Source organism: Ascidia mentula, chromosome 8 (assembly GCF_947561715.1).
Source record: "Ascidia mentula chromosome 8, kaAscMent1.1, whole genome shotgun sequence".
Taxonomy (NCBI): Eukaryota; Metazoa; Chordata; class Ascidiacea; order Phlebobranchia; family Ascidiidae; genus Ascidia; species Ascidia mentula.
Window position 1 is genome coordinate 2946475 of NC_138573.1, and position 20364 is coordinate 2966838.

At 42.0% G+C, this 20364-nt stretch overlaps 2 protein-coding genes across 2 annotated transcripts; both read left to right on the top strand.

Moving 5' to 3' along the window:
• The first annotated feature begins 1138 nt into the window (after positions 1 to 1138).
• On the top strand, positions 1139 to 12072 carry LOC145911781 (R-spondin-2-like). Its single transcript, XM_082999220.1, has 5 exons — positions 1139 to 1453; positions 6338 to 6538; positions 8904 to 9059; positions 9399 to 9536; positions 9677 to 12072. Exons 1-5 carry the CDS (start codon positions 1294 to 1296, stop codon positions 9769 to 9771), a joined length of 750 nt encoding a protein of 249 aa, XP_082855346.1. The 5' UTR covers positions 1139 to 1293; the 3' UTR covers positions 9772 to 12072.
• Positions 12073 to 16307: 4235 nt separating this feature from the next.
• Positions 16308 to 20247, top strand: LOC145911774 (transmembrane protein 144-like). Its single transcript, XM_082999212.1, has 12 exons — positions 16308 to 16470; positions 16833 to 16898; positions 17072 to 17170; positions 17352 to 17456; positions 17638 to 17755; positions 17864 to 17944; positions 18334 to 18433; positions 18895 to 18986; positions 19043 to 19140; positions 19223 to 19317; positions 19477 to 19653; positions 19783 to 20247. Exons 1-12 carry the CDS (start codon positions 16410 to 16412, stop codon positions 19864 to 19866), a joined length of 1176 nt encoding a protein of 391 aa, XP_082855338.1. The 5' UTR covers positions 16308 to 16409; the 3' UTR covers positions 19867 to 20247.
• The last annotated feature ends 117 nt before the right edge of the window (positions 20248 to 20364 follow it).

The window sequence follows — 20364 nt, forward strand, 5'->3', positions numbered from 1 at the left end:
GACGAACGTTGCCATAACTCAACGATACGTTTAATTTGAGCTGGGCCCGTGGAGTTTGTCTTTTTCGCCAAACAAGGCCCAAGACAGGGCAACGAGGCCCAATCCATCCTCGCCGCACCCCCTGGCACTGTTTGCCAAGGGTACATACACTTGTCAATACTCGAAGTCGAACATTTAGCTAAGGGAGGAATTAAATGTACCAACACGGACCTTTGTTGTCCAAACCGCGTCTGGACAAACCTTTGCTTAGCGATGACGTATCAGACATTGTTACAGCTTCAACGAAATGGTTGGAGCTTGCTAAATCGTTTGTCATGTGTCAGGCTCTCTATAAGGAGAACTTTCATATGGTTCCGTTCTCGGGTAATCAAACAACTTGAGTTTCACTTCAAGGTTTTCAACAGTTAAAATGTGTAATGAACAGATGGGAGGGTATATTACCATTAGGCGTTTATTTTAACTGTTTCTATTTTTTATTGCTTTTGGTTTGGCATCCTTACATTCCTACGTGCCAAGAACATTAATAGAAAAGACCCGCGACACTCTGACCCCATATTGCCTCATTGCGCACGAATAAACTTTCGCGCCAATCCAATTAACGCTTTGGCACGCTCCAGAACCACGTATGGCATCCATTTTTACGGCTCGTAACAGTTTGTACAATCGCGTCTTTGTCGTAGAATAACCACAATGAATAAGTGCTGAGTACAAATAGTTGGAATTTTATTGCCGTTGTGAGGGATTGCCAGCTGGTTTAGGATGGTTTCCTGGCAAAGGTTGCGACATTTGGTATTATTTAACCGTCAGATACGGAAATATTGATTAGTTTGTTGAGTAAGCAGTGTTTTCGTTGGTCCTTGATTGGCAGTTCTTCTAATTGCATTCGCAAGAGCACAAAGTTAAATACATCCAGTAAGGTCAAAAACATCAACAAGTTGACAGAAACAATCGTTTTTTTCTGCAACGAATCATCTTTTGTTGACGCTTGTAATCTTGCTTCTACTAATTCACGCTAAACGCACCCGAGCCTAGCCCAGCACTAATGAATCATTTTCAGGAATTTTTGTACAAGGTTCATGATGCCGCTTTCCACAAAACCGACTTCATTATTTCTTGTGTTTGCATCCAAACAGGTGGTTAGTGTTTTTGAAATGTGTAGGCCGTCGACCTTTCGGTTATCGATGGAAGGCTAACTGTCTGCCTGCATTTTCCTTGCAAGCAATTAAGCGCAATCTGCCCCGAAGGCTTAAGAATGATCGTGATTAAATCTGGTGAAAATGTTTACTTGGTAACATGTTCCACTCACCCTGGTCGTCGGCGATTGCTATGCTGGTAATCGTCATCAAACGCGGATACCTGTGTTACATCATAAGCCTTTGTTACGTCATCATCGCGCTCATGGCCGCGTTTTGCTTGGACTGCAATCGAGTCGTGCACACCCGCAACCGCAGAGGTGAGTGACCAAACCACGCCAGATAAACCCATGGTTAAAGAAGATTGATAGTGGAGTCTTGCGTACGACTGGACCCCGCAGAAAATAGGCGACCGAACTGGCTGGGTTCATTGGCCCGTAAACCCAAAGGCCGGGTTTTGGCAGAGAGCCGAGGGTAGACATAGTTTTCTTTCGGCTAAATCTCCACGCACCATTATATCGCTTTGCTAATACACGGTAAACATAAAGCAGGCGCGAAACTTGAATTGTTGTTTGTTGCTAAAATCGAGCTAATAAGTTGACCGTTTTTCGTGCGGTTTTAGCTAATGGTGTGTCGCAAATCCCCACGTTCACCCCGAAGCGCTTTTCAGCGATTCCACCTAAATGGTGGAACGACGGTGCGGGCGCAGTTAAAATGCCTGTTCGCCGGTAAAACGAGAGTCACTGCGTGCAGTATCTTGACGCCCGGGAAGGACGAGAGCCAGAATCCCGCATAATGGATTGTGTGAAAACGTACAAGGCAACTCTGCGTGTGTGTTGTGACTCGCAAATTACCGTGACAAGCCTTTACATGGTGTAAGGTTGCACTGCGTGGTTCGCGTTAACCGACCGGGCCAAGGGGAGGCAATGGACCCGGCGCCCTGGCGAAACCTGGAGGAACATTATACACGACCTGTTCAAGTGCGGTCTCTTAATTCTCGCCGGCAAGTTCAAGTAGGCGTAGGTTTGTTTGTTGCACGGGTCATATGTTTTACATCCAACCGCCCTTTGTACTTTTCACTATCGGTTTTCAATCGTCCGGGCCGCGCCGGCGATTACGCTTCCAGAAGGATCGCGGCGAAAACATGACACGTGCTCGGGCACTCCAGCTATCAATGCAAGGCATTGTGGCTCCTTCTTGGGTCGTCAGATGTCGTTGCACGCGAGGTCAGACCATACCGAAAGCATCCATTGTTGAAGCATAACAACATTTTTTAAAAAAAATTCAAAAAGTAATATATCTTATATTTTGTTGCTCGATCGGCTTCACAAAGTATTGCAAAGATTTCGCGTTAATTTCCACCACGCGAGGAATCTCGTGACGTCGTCGTTCCGTGCCGAACTACAGGCCCATTTCCCGATCCGGGGCCCAAGAAGATGAAAGTTGTTTTCTCCAAACAAGGTCGTGACCCTAAGTGGATGCGACAGTCCCCTAAAAAGCGATGTGCCGCGCTTGGAGGACGTAATTGCGTCGCTTTCGAAAGCGCCCACGTTGGAATGCTGGTCGTTTGATCGGGGGCAGGTGACAGCACTCTAACATATGCAAGCACCGTGTGACATACCCAAGGCTCGGTGGCGTTGAAACGAAAGTAAAACAACCGGATACCGGGCTTTCTTCTGCCGAAAAACTCGCTCGAAACGCTACATTTTTTGTGCCAGACTCAAGCACCGCCACAAGAAACCAACAGCGCCCCCAAAATCAGGGACGTGCTCGTATCAGTGCGGACAACACGTATTGGTTGGACGCGTGTTGAAAAGCCAACTCCCAAAACCATACCTGACACACGTTTATGTGGGCTGGCACTATCTCCCGCGTTGAAAATAACACGTAAAGGATCCTTTTTTGTCGGGATTTTGGCGTCAGGGATTTGTTATTACTAGATGGTCCCCCTTGCTTCGGCGGCTTTTAACGATCTCGGCCCAGACTTGAAAGTTCTTTGGGTTGACCGCAGCCATTAATCCAGAGACAGGCTTGGGAATATGGTGGTAACTGTTACAATTTCTGTTAAACGGTAACTGTACAAAGCAACGTGAAGTGGCGAATTCAGTGCGTTCTTCAACAAAACGCGTTTCGACGATGTATTGAAAGCGGTAGCAAGTATCGCATATATTTACCGCAGCTTCTGCAGAAAGGAAAGGAACCCGCGATCGTCAGAACGCAAATAATTGATTTGACGCATCAATGAAGCATGAGCGGCAGTAGGTGATCCTCGACAATGGGGATTATGCGTGCGCGCGATTACTGAAAGAGGCGCGGTGACCAGATCAAGCATCGTTCGAAACAGGGAGACGACGCGAGGCCCAATTTCCCATGACCGCGCGAGCCGTCGGCGGAAATTCTGGCACCGGAAAACTTTTCTTCGTGTCCCCCGCGCGCGATAATTACGTCAGCAGACAATTGGATTTTAGGCAATGAGTGCAAGGAGAAAGACCGTGAATTAGGGCGAAACAACTGGGCCGGAGCAAACTTTGGCCCCGCGCCGTCGACTTCGATTAATGGTATTTCGACAGTTTCCGCTTGTCTGTCGGTATCGCGTGTTCGTTCGCGCGTTGCGACGGAACTGCCACGGCCTTCCGATGTTAATTCAATAAGGAACCGCGCGGCGATATGCATTATTCATCAGGCGTATTGATTCGAATGCGAAAATTGGCGCAATTACCAGCTCTTTGCGGCGCTAATGCTGCCGCCGTCTGTAATTTCATCTCATAATTGAGAGCGACTAAAAACGACCAGGTTTGTTCGGGAATGCAGCGCGACCGACCTTGTCAATTTGGCGACCGCGGTTCGGGGGCGTTTGCAATTTTGCTGTTGCTCGCGTAAAAGCGAACCGGATAGCGGGAACCGGGCGGGGACGCGGGAATAAGACGAGTGACAACGACGGACGGGTAAAACAATGTCACGGTCGGTCTAAATTAAGGCGGGCGTGACAAAGTTAAATCGATCCAAATTTATTTTCATTGTGGCCAATTTTACATTTGTGTTGGGGCACTTTGTAAATGTCACAAAAAACTATCGGAAGAAGTGAGCGTTATTCACGTTATTCAAACATCAAGTTGTCTATGATGGCATAAGTATTTGCCGAAACAGACAATATGTTAATAACAGTATGGGCCAGTCTTTTTATTCTCAGAGTTTTTCTATGTTTTGGTACACTGCATGTTCAAACAATGTCCTATATATCAGGAACATTTTTGCGGACAGCTTTAAATGCAAATGGTGCGGGGACGAAAAGTCGCATCAACTTCAAGTAAAGTAGACAAGAACGCTGTCACGCCCATTAGGAGTACATGCATTTTTCGTTTTACAACGATGACCTTAGCTGTTTCGGCGGAAGACAGCGACATCATTAGTATCGCTACTTCGGCTTGAAAAAGTCTCCGATCCATTTGGTCCCGAGCCGAAAACAGTTGTCTGCCGTCGATTTGATGCGCTATGTGCCGTAAAGGCGCCCGTTTTTCCCCCAAAATCCCCTTGCGCAGACGCACGTGCAGAGATTGCAGCCAGATAGAGACAAACAAAGGATAAGACGCCATCCCCAATTCACAGGGACTGGTAAAATACCCGGGACGTTGCTCAGCGGTCCAGTCTTATCATAAAAGCCTCGATGCCGAATCGCACACCGATAACCTAATGGAATGGCCCCAAAGGCAGCGACAGAATTCGACAGTTAAATGTTCGCTTTTAAAGTTGTTTAAAGCCATCCCCTTGACGGCATCGTTCTGCTACCCTCTTTACTGTCTTATCAGGCAGCCGCCGATAAGTTTTTGCCACGGCAAGTTAGGAAATATATCGTGGCGTGATGACATATGGCGAGGTACCGATGGCGTATCGCCTTATAGTGGAGCTCATCACGTTGCTGGGACTCCTCGTGCTCAGCTACGGACGACATTACGCTCTCAGGCGTATTCCAAGATCCGGACCGACCCTAATTACGAGGCGTGTGCTGATACATCAAGGTATGCATCGCAGATAAACGTCAGGTTACACAGTGGTCTGGGTGTTTGTGTTCAGGGGCCTGTCGGGAGACGCAGGTGTGAATGCGACACAACTCGTCTGACCCCGTCAACTATGCAGTCGCCTAGAGCCGTTGCAGGTGCGGCGAGAACATAAACAGGTCCCAGGTTTCCTCGAATGTCTATCATGTATCCACCGAACGCATTTCTTCACTTTCAAATAAGCGACTGTTCTGGTGTTTATTTCGCCGTGGCGTGCCCCGCATGCCGTCGCTGCACGAGATCTTTGCGCGCTGTTGTTTCACTGGCTGGTTGACCTCGACTTTTGAGGTAAAACTTAAACAGTTTGTTGCAGCATCACAATGCTGATCGCTTCTGTTGACGCTGCGGTTTCTTGTAGCGCGAAATATATATTGACCAAGCAGCTGCACTTCACCATTGTTTTCTGTAAATCGTCGCCGTCAAGGCGTTGGGGTGATATGGAGTCAGGCATCCTGGGCAAGTTTAATTACCTGACCTTTGAGTTTGTGCTGTACATTTAGATTTAATGGTTCGCAAACTCTTTGCAACCTCTATTACCGCCAGACACAATTATTTTCCAGTATATTTGGTTTCATCGGTCCCCACGCGACATATTCATTTTCGTATTTGTTGATCAGTTACGTGGTATACCGTTATACATGATTTAAATGATTTGATTTGTTCATTCACTGCCGGTGCGTGAGATCGGGGTTAATTTCGCAATGTACACATTTGATGGCGAGGTTATGCCATCCAGAATTTTCCACAGAATGTTCTTACTTCAAACTATCTACAACTGATTTTACAAATGCAAACATTCCGCCTTCTGTGGCAAATCACTGATTGTAGATAGTGGTTAATGCTTAATCTTCCTAAAACCTTGATGCAGTGATATACGCCAGCATAAATCCAAATCATAGGCAACAGCGTATTAAATTTGTACGTATTCATGTCTTAAGTATAAGCGTTACATGCTACTGTATGAACGGGGCATGATGGTCCCGTTGCATACAGTGCTCAAGCCCTTTTTTCCCAGCTCTCGTATTTTGATCATAAGGTTCACAGGCATACCTTGGTTGCGGTGCCAGTAAAAACTATTTTACACTTTGACATTTCAACCCTTGATCCCAATGTCTTACACACAACTAAACGTTACCCTATTGTTCTCAGGGACATCGGATTTGCCATTCGTGTGCGGCAGTTTATGCGTAGACTGCACTACGCTCCACAACGGCTGCCCGAATTGCAAGGGGATTCAACAGACGAAGTTTTTATTCGTTGACCCGAATACCCAACGCTCGTTTTGTCTTCACCGCTGTCCCCCCGGTTACTACGACCATCGGTCGAAAAAAGTGGGATTTTCATGTAAAAGTAAGTCACAGGATACTTGTTCTGTTTGTTTGAGTGTTTTTCGGAACGCATGTTTCGGAGACGCCGAAAAATGTAGATGTACATCATGTAAACAGCCGATATTCGGCGAATTTTAATCTAATGATGCTATGGTGGGTGATTAGGCAAGTTTCGGCAGGTTATCCTCAGCCGTATTGATGTATATGGGCAATAAAATTACAAGCTGCGCACATTAACAATACGGTACTCATCGCTCATTCCGTTTTCAAAATATCGTTTACAAAATTGTTTCCTGGTACAGTATCTTTATTTAAAAGAATGCCATGAGTTCATTTGCGGCATTTGCTCTTACAGACACCCCCTGTCACCCAAATTAAACATTATCCACTATGTTACAATTCTATACAATATGCCTAAGATTTTGAGTAGAGATTACGCTTCCCGCAATCGCCGCATTTAAAGTGGGAAAGTTTTACGCGTAGTGACGGGACACCGTGACGCCAATTTTATTCACACGGTGACTAAATATAGGCATTCGCATCCAAACTTAGCTCTGGCTTTGATGGAACTACAAGCAACGCTATTATTTTTTCGCCTGAATGCAGTTCATCCACATGGCAAGCTTTGATATTTTGTAATCACAGCTGCCTCTCGCAGTATCGCATATGCGGCGCAGAGCTCGAAGCCGTGCGGCGTTTACTGTGCTTTTAGTATTATCAATGTCGTTATCTCAGGTCGGCGTTTATGCCAAGGATAAATGCTGGCAACCGCGCATTCGCAAATATGCAACAACGCGTTTTCTGTTTAAAACCTCCAAACTGTGGTCGTCTGGCAGGGAAGCGCGCACGCAGCAACAGTTCACCAATTTTCCGTTGTTGTTTACTTGTGGTTCTAAGTTTGGAAACAAGGCTCAGAATATTGCCACGTCACTGCTCAATTCGAACCATTTAAAATAAAGAAGAACCTATGGTTACTGTTAAACGTATGTGACTGTTTTAAAAAAGTTTTGTAATTAACTTACAACTATGCTCGGAGTTATGTTTAAGTGTGACGATCTATGCGGAGAGACAATAATTCATCCCTTTAACTTCGCCTTGTGGATGGTGAAATTACTAAGGCGCTGAATTAAAATTACTTTTGTACATTTCTGCTGGTGCTTCCGATACTAAAACAACGAAACAAAAAAACACGCGTGATGTCATCGTGTAGTGCTGGAAAAGTCATTGCGCAAACAAGGCACGTGGCTTGGACTGGCCAAAAATCCAGGCCACCTGAATAACTGTGTGAAGTAAGTTCAGGTTTAAAGTGGTCGAACGATTAACAACGTATTCTTCGCAACGAAAATAAACTCCTCCACAACCTTTAATTAAAATTTCGATTGTTTAATGTTTTATTCTCATTCTTGATGAGCGCAACATATATGTATTTCCATGCCACAATTTGCCATGGGGCCAACAGAGCCTAAATCCATAACTGGTGTCGATCTTATAGGAACCATAGCTCGTTGCTTAACCCCAAAATTTCCGCGAAATAGAATTTTCAAAGGAAAGAAATTCTGCAATGAGCGACAGAGATTAAAAGTACGTTGAGTGCATTTCGTTTTTTTATAGCGTGATTCGCTTCAGTTTTCATTTCCGAAGTGATAAACATTTTTTTGCAAGACTGTGTGCGTTTGCTTTCAAATCTGGTTATAGCGGATAAAATATCTACAAACTATAGTTCAGTTAGGTTGAACCCATCATGCTCCCGAACTACGAGGCTGTGAGACGGAGACCGCTAGACCGAGCGGCATCTTTTAATTTACGACCTCGTCCAGACAAATATTTGTTTGGTGGCACAATTACGAATGCTTTTACGTCATTCGGAGTGTATCGCAACAAGTCACGGGTTTTGATTCCAGTTGAATTGGACTTGGTCGAGCACGGCACCAACGAAAATTTTGCCGTGAAATTGAAAGTGTGGAATTGAAACGATGTCCAAACTTGTTTCGTTTCATTTGCCCGCGGAATGTTTTGGGGAGCACAGAGAGCTACAGATACTTTCCAGCACAGAGCAATTTAACATTTTCTACACTCTCGCTGTGCTGTGTGGATTTTTGGTCGCTACAGTCCGCGGGGTGTTCTTGCGTTTTATCACTCATTCGTGTAGGAATGAATAACCGCTTTATTGTCTGTTGAGACACTAACGCACAGACACAAGTTTGATAGAAGGTACGTTCTATTGCTTTTGCCTTATCACAAGCAAAAACTGGACTATCGTGAATAACAAAGCAAATTCTCGTCCTAACTGTCACTGAAGCAGAATACGTCACTGTTCAATTACAAAATTAAAAACATTATAGTACATGCAATGTGCATTAAAACACTGCTCACTGTTTAACTTGCAGGATGCAGTCAAGGCTGTTCATCGTGCGACCACCAGTCCAAGTGCAACCAATGCTTGGATAATTTCTATCTACACGATTCTTCGTGCGTTTCCCAATGTCCCAGGAATATGATTCCCAGCAATGACACGTGTATAGTGCGGGAGCCTAAAAGAAAAGGTAATGGTTTCTGTGGAAATGGTTACAACAACTTATACTACTGCTAAATCCATTTAATGCTCTATTCAACGGTGTCCACAAGCTTTTTGTAGAACGCTATCTAGTATTAACTTGTTATATAGTTAACAACAGGTTAAACGGCCAAACCAACGGGATCCCAAATTCCAATATCTATAATGCATTATTTGAATCGTTTGTAGATGAAAAACTTTAATTTTTTTCGAAAATGTTGTTTTATGTTTTGTGACTGACAGGGATAATGCTTCCCACTGCTCCGCGTCCCCTAGTACAAAAGCTGAGCTCCACAAATTAACCAATACGCGTAATTTGCCCTTGCAGGGACATCTCACACCAAACTCCGAACTTCAAAGATAAACAAATGTCGCACAATTTTTAAAAGATGCAAGAAGCGAAAAAGTAAAAGGAAAAAAAACTGCAAACGAAGACACACTGCCTGCAGAAGAAGAATAAAGTGCAGTAAGAGCTCCTTGTTTGTTTACGTGTTTAATTCGGGTCCTTTATTTGGGCGAAAAGGAAACAAAACGTAATCTTGTCATAATAATTATCGTCTCATTATTGGCCGCTGGTTTCAAGCTCACAGAGATATGTTTTCACAGACCGCATCACGCGTCCAAGGTTCTGCAACAACCGACCACGTGGTCAGTCGTCCAAACAGCCCAACAATTCTAATCGAATCAACGGGCACAAATAAACGCGACAGCCCCACTACACATACTGCCAGGGGGAACCCCAATGATGACGAACTCGGCAGTCCGCCCGACCATACGTGGGAGACACGGTCAAGCGCAAAGGAATAACGTGGAAGTGCGCAAACCATAAACGCTTATGAGTATGAACGGATTATCACCAACGGCGGAACTCAGTGGCAAAACTCGCCGTTTCCCACACTGCTCCACCGCGTGGCTGTCAAGGTGACTTTGCTTTGGTCGTTAACTCGTCTCTCTCTGTTTCTTGTGTTTCTTCGTGTGCTTTTTGTGAAATGCGCTATTTATTTATGATTCTCATGAAATGAAGGCGATCCCCTTTTTACTGTATAGATATATACGCAGATATATATATGTATACACACCTTACAGCGCCGCTGTTTTGCGGTTCCAATTTTAAATCGCACGCTTCACAACTTTTCTGTATCTCACAATATTTTCCAACCTACAAGAAATCCACATATCACCACATCATCTTTGACTTGCCACGGTAAAATGATTATAAACTATCCATTGAGCACCATGCACTGATATAGGTAGGACGCACGTGTCAAAAAAGGAATCAGCTACGAACTCGGACGTTATTGTAAAAACATACAGCTCTTTTCATATAAAGGTTGTTCTTGCATGAAATAATTCTGACCAATTTTTTTTCGGAAAAAAACACAAGGCTCTCGTGAAAAATGCAACGAGAATGCTCGTTTTCTATCCAATAACGACGGCCATTAACGAAACGCGAACAAAGCCGAAGGACCACCGGCTGATTACGTGAGCGTCGTTTCGATTTGCACAACCGACACAGAAACGCCCTGATGTGATCGAGTGACAAACAACACCAACCGCGTGCCGTTCTTTCGTGCAGCTCGAGTTGAAAAGCGAGCCGCCTTTTTGATGTCCTCGTAACAAAGTCGCGGCTAGCGCAAAAGGTGGGTGTTGCGGGATTCCCTCCGTGAATACGAGGTTGGGTTCAATGGGAGGGGAAGGACGAATCGCGTGCGGGGGCTCGAGGGGGAAAGTGTCACGTTTTAAAACATGCACAGGAAGCGGCCTCGCGTCGTAAGCAAAACAGAAACGCGAAAATAGACCTTACGCCATTCGTGGCCTGCGAGGCCCTTGACAAAGCCGAGTTGTAGGCAATGACAAGGACGTAGGTACACAATGAGAGTGGCACCGGCCCAAACGGAGCGCTCATCAGGAAAAACAATCCCTAAAGCGGCGCGGGAGTTGCCAGAAATCGTGGCACCCGACGCTGGTGGCTCCGAGGTCAAAGGGATTAAAAACGGCTCTAGTGTTTTGAATGTTTCGGGGCTCACTCGACTGCGGTAGGCCTAGGAATCACACGACTGAGGGCTCCACACAACAGCGGGTGAAGCTGCTGCACTGCGGTCTTCGGCCTTAGTCCGCTTACGGCATGGTCCGTAATCGGCTTAAAAGCGTCAGTTATACTTGGGCGTGGGAAGGGGATGCGAATACAATTTCCTGACGCAAGGTGGTCCTTCGAATGTCTCAGCAGCGAAACGTGGGCTGTCATCAGGACGTGCCACTGGACCAAACACCCACAAAATATTGGAAAAGTAAGGGGTCCGGGGCCTTTCGCCCACTCGAATCCCCACCTTGTTCACTCGGTGGCTCAATTAATTCCCCTCAGACCCCAAATGGCGGAGACATCGTTGAAAGACGTCTCCAGAGTGGTGATGCTTCGCCGCGAGAATTCGATCGATGTGCACGATATGATAACCGAGGCGATAAGGGCTTGGTATCGTCGCTTCGTCTTGTTGTTTTGCTGGTTGGATCTTAAGCGCGATTCTTTGGCCGAATTCGTCTCGCGTTCTCGTCACTTGATACCGTTCCGTACTCTTTTTGTTATTGTTGTTGCCCTGAGAAAAATGCAATTTCGTCGCTCACCAGCATAAAAATAAACGATTCTCGTCGCGTCCCTTACCGCCTTTCCATGCATTTTTTGTATTTGTTTCATGTCTGTCTTTTCGGCGTTTTCCCTTTGTTATTTCCCATTTTCAGTGCAAGTTTTATTTTTGTTCAAGAATCATCAAGTCTTTTACATTTGTTCGTGTTTGTTTAAATTTAAAGGAAGTCAGAATCAACTCCGCATGTGTGCAAAATTTTCCCCTGTGGGCTCCAAAATACGCCAGTGAATTTATGCTTACACGGGCAAGCGCTATTTTTCTTCTAAAAACAATGATAAAAGAGCAGTATATATGGTTTGAAAAAAATACAATGCTCAAAGCGGTATATATAATGTGTGCTAAAAATTAAACCACAAAAATCCATAACCTCAACCAACTTTGTTGATTTCGTCACCAGCAGAGCAGAGAAGGCCCGAGCACGTGGGTAGGTCGCATAATTTCCCAGATGCGTCAGACGCAGTGTTGACGGGTCACCTCTGTGTTTACTCCGAGTGGCTTCACCTGTAGCGTCATAGGGACTTCCAAGAAATCGTTGGCACGCTGCTTTTGGTTAAGTGTTGAAAAGACAGAACCAGTGACGTATGTTTTGTTACAGAGCATTTGACCTTTGGGTTCATTTCAATACTTTGGTGGTCGTCGGCCAAATCCAGCGGAAAATGTATGTCGATGATAAATTTGAACAAAAGTTTTGTTTTGTAATTGTAACGCCATAACAACTGTGAAAAATCAATTGTACACAAATAAAAGGGGTAAATTTTAAAGCTTAACATATAATTTTGAACCTTTTATCACAGATGCCAAGTCGGCCAAACAGATGCCGTCTATAAATTTTCCAACCGAAAAACATAAAAATGTTCACAAGGCCAAAACTACTTTGATATAATTACCGCACCACTGTTGGCAACTGGTGAAACATTATTCCGTTGACTGGGATTACCCTTATAGATGCCTACAACTAGCAGAAGCTGCAAACACTGCATAAAGGACGCGATCTCGAACGAGATACTGCAGCAACAGGAGCATTGTTTTAAAGGTTGTTTGCCTTTCTGCTTACCAAGCCATGCCACTGCCTCTTCGGAATGCGACCTCGTGGGTTCAGTCGGGTTTTCGCGTCCTCGCCTGATTGTGATTGCGGCCGCGATTAAAGCAGCAAAGCGTCGCGTTTTGGCAATTAACAAACACGAAGCGGGGCGCTTTGCTGAATGTTTGCAGCCCAAAGGTCCTCGGATGCCCGCATGAAAATAACTGTGACGCGTCATGACGCTATATTAATTCCTTATATTGAGATCGGATTTCGTAATGCCGAATTTATATTAATCCTCAAAAACACGGACTACTGCGTTTTGTACAGGAATTATGTTTCAGAATTTCCCGGCAGCTCCTGCCATGCAGCATTTCGGACAGTTTAATAAAATTGTTTGCCTTCAGATGCATAATTTATATATCTTCTGTGGCCGGAAGGCTCTTCTTGTCATTAAAAATAATTTGCTGCACGGGCATTCGCCGGAGCAAAACCCCCTTCCTAATTTGGACTCAGCACGGTGATGACGTCACATAAGCGAGCTGCATTATCGGGTAGGGTTTCTCAAATGCTCCGGCATATTTTATGCGGTATTGTTACATTGTTAGCGCGGTATATCAGAGTTGCGGTCGCGATGTGCCTATGAAGCTCTCATTTGTACAAGGGTGTAGTGCCGGAACATTAAGTGAATGATTGCCAATTAGTAAGTACACAGGACGCGCCTTCTACATTAATACAATTAATACAACAATTTGTGTTTTTCATGCCGTAGCGGTCAGGCTACCACAACATCCTTGCATTTATATCAGACATACAGATGCGTGTTGTCGAGCAAAATGTTGTTTTTACAGCCTTGATTACGTAAACTATGGACGCGTTCACGAAGTTATTAAAAACACAATTCGATGTCTAAAACTGTGTTTGTTTAGAAACGGTTTCAATAAAACTTCATGCGACAACACGTGTAAAGCAAATATTATAGCAAATAATAATGTCTTCGCTTTTAAATACGTCCAACACAAGGAATTTAAAATACTCATAAGTGCAGTCAGAACAGTTTGATTTCATCAAAGAAATCCTGATTATTGTAAAGCAAATATTTTGGATGCTTTTGGACCGAATACAGACATTTCTCAGGGCAAAATTAGCCGCGATATTTAGAAAGATAGACGGGGCTCGAAGAGCAAGTAGCGGGAAGGTATTTGTTTCCCGAAATGGGTTCCAACCTTTCGCGGTTTACCGACAAATTACAGCAATTGTACGCAAGGTTAAAGGTCCCGCCACGCCGAAAGCACTTTGGCAAAACCCCCCAGCGCATTCCTAGAAAACGTAATGGATCCCTTAAGCAATCGAGAGTTTCGAAGTTTGTTGCATAATACGCAACGGTCACCTACGGGCATTTTTAAAACCATTTTCGTCCTTGCAAGGCCTGTCAACGTTGTTTTGGCCAAATAACATCGCTTTAGCGTTGACGTTTTTTCTAAGAATTGTCATCTGCAAATTGCGTTTGTTGCTCAGGAACCTGAAACCGTCAAGTTGGAGTAGATTTAAAGGGGCGTGAATGTTGCTGAAAACCGCCATCACTTTCCCAGTGGCAATTAAAGAGTGATAGATCGAGATGGGTCACGAAATTCTTCTCGCCTTACCACAGCACAGAACCACGTCACACACACGTCATACTGTGACTTTTTATCTCTCAAAAAGGAAAGGAACAACTTCTTGCCGTATGTATGGTTCGTGTCGATATTTCGTAGGCTGATATGCCGTAAACTGCGACTTCCGTTCGCGCACAATGCCTGGAGCCGTGCTGCACAAAAATGCGAGTATAGCACCTTGGTACGCTTGTGGAGAAAGCGCTAATCGCATCATCTTTTCACGGGGGATTCTGCGCAAAAGCGAGTGTGTTGCATTGATTATTGGCGGACGTGATACGGTTGACAGTTGGGTAACGTTTGCTTGCTCTTATGCTGTTGTGGTTTTCACGCTAACCCGCTGAAGGGAGGAAGGTTGTCTTGTTCCAAGCGATGTTGTTTACCACAACGGCAAAAGAATAGATAGCGAAAAGTTTTGGCGCCGTTTTTTGTCCTTTATCACCTAACATGGAGTTATAATTATATGTGGATGCAGCAACAAGATATACGCATGTCATTTGAGTAAATACTGGCTAACTGTCGGCGTATATACGTTGCGTGATTAACTATCTCGATTTAGCAGCAAATCCGTAACCACAACCACTACGAAAATACATCATAAACAGACGTACAACCCAAAATATCACAGTGGTCGCGGAATTAACTTGACCTTGCGCGTGATCAATAAACACACACATAGCACCGTATGTTGATACGCTTGCGTGCAACAAGGACAAACCTGTCAAAAGAGTGCGACGTCAATCTAGCAAAATACTCAAGAAGGTGACATTTACATTCAATTGACTTTTCCGGCGTTGAGTGGTTTACTGACAAACATGTATTTCTGCCTCCTGGTGCATTGGAGCGTTGTAGCCAGGATTCCACAAGATGACATTTTTGCGCATGGTCGCTGAATGCTGTGTGCGTTTACAAATTTTGACTAAACGGAGGCATTTTTCGTTTCGCAATTTGAAGCTCTGAGAGTTTAACCGGGGTTAAGATCAACGGTTTATAGATAGTGTTGATATGGACGATACACAAAAGACAAAGCCGACGCTGAAAGACCTGATTTAAACGTGAGGAAATTTTGTTGGTTCGTCCATGGCATTTCATGCATTATGTGTTGTATCGGTGGTGGTCCAGTTTTTAAACTAGCCTATAACAATATACTTAGGATTCTTAGAAAGTCGTGGTTCCCTTGCGTTACTACAAATTAAACAGATACCGCAACCTCCTGACATTTCTTGAAGAGAATATCTATGTACAGACCGAGAATCTTTGACCGCGTTACAACTGTCTGTAACCTCATTGCCTATTTTCTTTAAACTATAAAGGGGGAGAACGGTGCATTTACAGTCTCTTGTAGGAGTGATGCCCTTATATAGTAACTTTAGTGAAGATCGTCGTGTAAGTAAGATCGTGTCGAAGATTTGCTTCTTGTGAAAAGCGTGCTGTGTGGTTTCTCACCTTGCGAATGTGCTTTTCTTTAACACAACCGCAAGCTTGTAATTTCCCTATTACACTTTTCTCAATTGCTATCATAGGAACCGCATTGAAGAAAAGTGATCCCTGGCTGTAGGAGTAACCATTCGGCTACCTAAAAGCCGATCTATACTGGTTTAAAAAAACACGAGGAAAAATTATCGCCACCTTCGTTCACGACGAACCATTTACCATTTTCTTGCTTTCTAAGATCTATAGCGACACCTAGATGAGATGACAAAATTAAATACAAAGTAGGAATGTATTAATACAGAAAATAATCAAATGGCTTAAAAATGCCTTCTTTATCAAAATACCTAAATATATTGTCAGCCAATTTTGTGAAATAAGGCCGCAGAGAATACCTGTTCTATGGTTCTTTTGTTATTTTCGTGAAGTGGCGTCATGCATGACATAATATGTAGGACAGCTTTTTGTTATTGTTTTATTTGGCTTGTGCTTAACCGCTTACGCTTGTTCGTTTAGTTGTTTTAAATGTAGGTATACAGGCCAGCACAAATACAAAACGTATTAAAAAGAAGCATTTTTGTGGCCTCAATTTAGCAATGAATCGCTTTGCTGCCGTTTTGTTGTGTTCTGCACTGTTTATGTGGAGAACTTGTTCAAGTAAGTTTGTATTTGTTATTTAGGTATTAAATCAAGTTTAGTGACGTAAATACGTGCCATTAAACATTCATGCTATGAAAAAAATGGTGACTAATAATTTTTACTATGCTTATGATGTTGGTTTCTTGAATAAATATATAATATAGTCTTGTTCCAAACTACAAATATTAAATCCCTGTGCTTTGACTATTTGTGTTCTTTTTGGAATCCTCTTGTCTTTGCAAAGATTATTCAACTGCATTCTGGGCATCTGACTTAAAGTCTTATTGTTTTGTATTTCATATATATTAATTATTTACATGACAGTCCATTATGCAAAAATCATTTCATCTTGCAACTAAAATAAGTTAATGTTGCTACAGGTTCTAATTACAATGTGACAACTGCCTTTACGCCAATTGGTAACAATGGCACCACCCCTCAGCCAGGTAATACTATTTAAATGTCTATCTTGTTAGCCTATTAAACAGATTTGATTTAAACTTTTGTGTCTGCTATTTTTTCACAACACTGGGGATAAAGGAAATGACAAATTGTATTGAATAAAATGTTAAGTTTTGATGCAAAAATTCCTGCCAGAATCCAATTAGTTATGTTTTAGATACCCAGTCCAGCTGGCAAGGTTATGTGGGAGCTGTGATTGCTATTGTGCTTTTTGGAAGCAACTTTGTACCTGTGAAAAAGTTTGAAACTGGTGATGGTAAGGGATTTCTAAATTTATGGTTTGTGTTTCATATTTAGTCGGTGAGATTGCTTCGTGAACACAAATCATCAGTATTACATAGCCCAAAAAGATGATTTTTTATATTTACAAATACATATTGTTAATACTAGAAGATATTTTCTGGCGGAAAGTCAAAGTAATTTAATTGTTTTTTTAGGAATTTTCTTTCAGTGGATTCTGTGTATTGCTATTTGGATTGCTGGCCTGATCACAAACTGCATTCAGCATTTTCCTACCTTTTATCCACTTGCAATGCTCGGGGGTAAGTCTAAAAAATAGGATTGTTGGTTAGCAAGAAAATGTGGAAATTGTATCCACAAGGAGTGGATTAAAATGCATTGTTTTTATCTTGGTTTAGTGTTTGATTATTTGTCAAGGGTCAACTTATAGTTTAAGTGAATTTGTGACACACATTTTACATTATGATTTGTCATCTTTTGCAGGATTTTTGTGGGCCACAGGAAATATATGCGTTGTTCCTATTATCAAAACTATTGGACTTGGGTTGGGGATGTTGATCTGGGGGTCTTTTAATTTGTTGTCAGGATGGGCCAGTGGCAGGTATTTTTCTCTGTAAAAACATATTTTAGAAAATGACACAAAGAAAGTGTTGTATTTGCAACCGCAATATTTGTAAAAAATGTCAAATGCAAATTGTTTTTTCTTCAGGTTTGGATGGTTTGGTCTGACTCCTCAACCACCCAATAACAAGCTTTATAATGACATTTCAATCGTGTTTGCTATGTTGAGGTAAGCCAATTTCTGAGCAGTTAACCATCAAACATTGCTAGGCTTTGTGCTATAAGAACCCTCATGTGACTGTACAAATTTTACCAGCCCATACAATGTTGTCTTTTTTTTATTGTACAGAATTAAGTCAATGTCTAATATATTTTTATTGTCCAACAAAAAAAAAACTAGATACGTTTATCACACAATTATGTTCATAAGACAATTTTTTCACTTGATTTTTAGTTGTTTTTTTTAATCAAACGTGCTTGTGGTTCATGTGTATTAAAAGCAATTTGCATTGGTAATATGGAGTATTTACATTTACTTACGGTTGTTTTTGAAGCATATTTTTCATAAGCAACTACAAGGGAATTATGAAATGAAATAAATCCTCATTTTCGTTGCAGTGTCGTATTTTGGCTTTTTGTAAAATCTGATATTAAAAAAACACCAACAACTCCAGTAACTCTATATGATGATGAAGCTGACACTCAACCAATTTTAGCAGTGAGTAACATTTTGTTACTGTGGCCAAGTTGTATATCAGTAAAAAGTTAATGACTACTGGCTATTGAAAAGAATATATGTTTTTGTATAAGGGAGAGAAAACAAGCAGTAAGTAAAAAATGCAAATAGCAAATAACAAGTTTGCATGCTTGTAAATACCAAATAAATTTCTTGGACCTTTTTGTGTTAGCAAAAAAGTATAGACCACTTTAAAGTCCACAAGTACCATATATGCTCTAGGAATGTACCAAAACAGAAAAGATTCTGAATATTTCCACCCAATATTTGACCAAATCTGAATATTCGTATTCAGTCTGGCACATCTCTACTATGCAATCCTTTAATCGCTGTTCTCTGTCCATTTTTTATTTTCATAATACTATGGAAATTACAGTTAGCGTGCATTTAGTATTTTAAATAGTTTTATTTTATATTTCAACACAAACCACGTATTTTGTCAGGAAGACCATGATATAATTGAAGAAGAAGAAGAGGCCGAAGTCCTGGTGATTTCATGGGAGGACAAACTTAGCACCACAAGAAAAAGGATAATGTATGTACAACAACACTTAAGTAAAACACAATGACAATATTTTGTTTCCATTTTAGTGGTTGCAGTCTTTCCATATTTTCTGGCACACTGTACGGCCTTAGTTTCACTCCTGTCATTTATGTGAAGGATAGGTACCCTGATTCATCCCAAGCAGGTGAAACTTTTTTTACACAAAAAAAAACTTTTTTAGGCAAAAATAAAAACTTTGGCACCCTAGTTAATTAATATTCATTTAGATATCGACTATGTATTTGCACACTTCTGTGGCATTTTTGCAACAAGTACGTTGTACTTTGTGATTTACTGCATGATCAAAAAGAACAGACCAACTGTAAGTATCCTATTTTAAACCTTTGCACCATGACTGTAGCAACGATAAAAATATTTTTTTAGCTTTGTAAACATTCATGGTGTTTAGATTTCTCAGAAAAGAATTGTTAGAATTGTATGCTATTATACATTTCTAACTTGATTAAACCCTTTTTTGTAGTTGTACCCATCCATAATTTTGCCTGGTCTGGCATCTGGGGGAATGTGGGCCATAGCTGACATCGGCTGGTTTGTGGCTAACCAGTATTTGTCTGAGGCGATCAGTTTTCCAATAATCACCACAGGACCTGGGATTATTGCCTCACTCTGGGGTATTCTGCTTTTTAAAGAAGTGAAGGTATGTACTTGTTAGTTTTTTATAGATTAGATATGTATTTATTGCACTGTTATATAGGTGACCTGTAGTTTTAATGTTCGTGTTTGTTGCATTTTGCCCTGGGCTAGTAATGTTTCTTTTTCCTTGTAGGGTTCCAGGAACTTTATCATCATGGGATTTGCTTATTCGTTTACAATAATTGGAGCTGTTTTGGCTGGATTGTCAAAACTGTAGTTTACTTTTTCAAATCACTGTTATTTGTGCATTATTATTGAAAACTCATTGTGTGCAATACCCCTATACCAAGGTCTATTGCACAAGGTGGTCATCACTTAAAACTACTGCAATTAAAGATATGTATTACCTGTTGTAGCAGCTACTTTTTACAAGTCTTTTCTCTGTTACCATTTCAATTGAACAAGTGATTCTAAATTTAATTTTGTATGATATGCTTTTGCACTATGCAAATTAATTGTGTTCACCATGACACGCAAGCAAGTATTACATTTGAATTGGCCACTTGTTTTCGCTCATTTTAATACATATTTTCAACATTTACTAAACTTTTCACATGCATGAAATTTTACCATTTTCTGCCTCCGATTTAGCATAATGTTTGCAACTATTACTCGTAATAAACGATTTTTTCGAAACTTTCGCATGTTTCTAAAAGAGTTTGCATACATTTATGCTCAGAATAACCAGGCTTGAATCTGGTGCGGCCAAAAAACA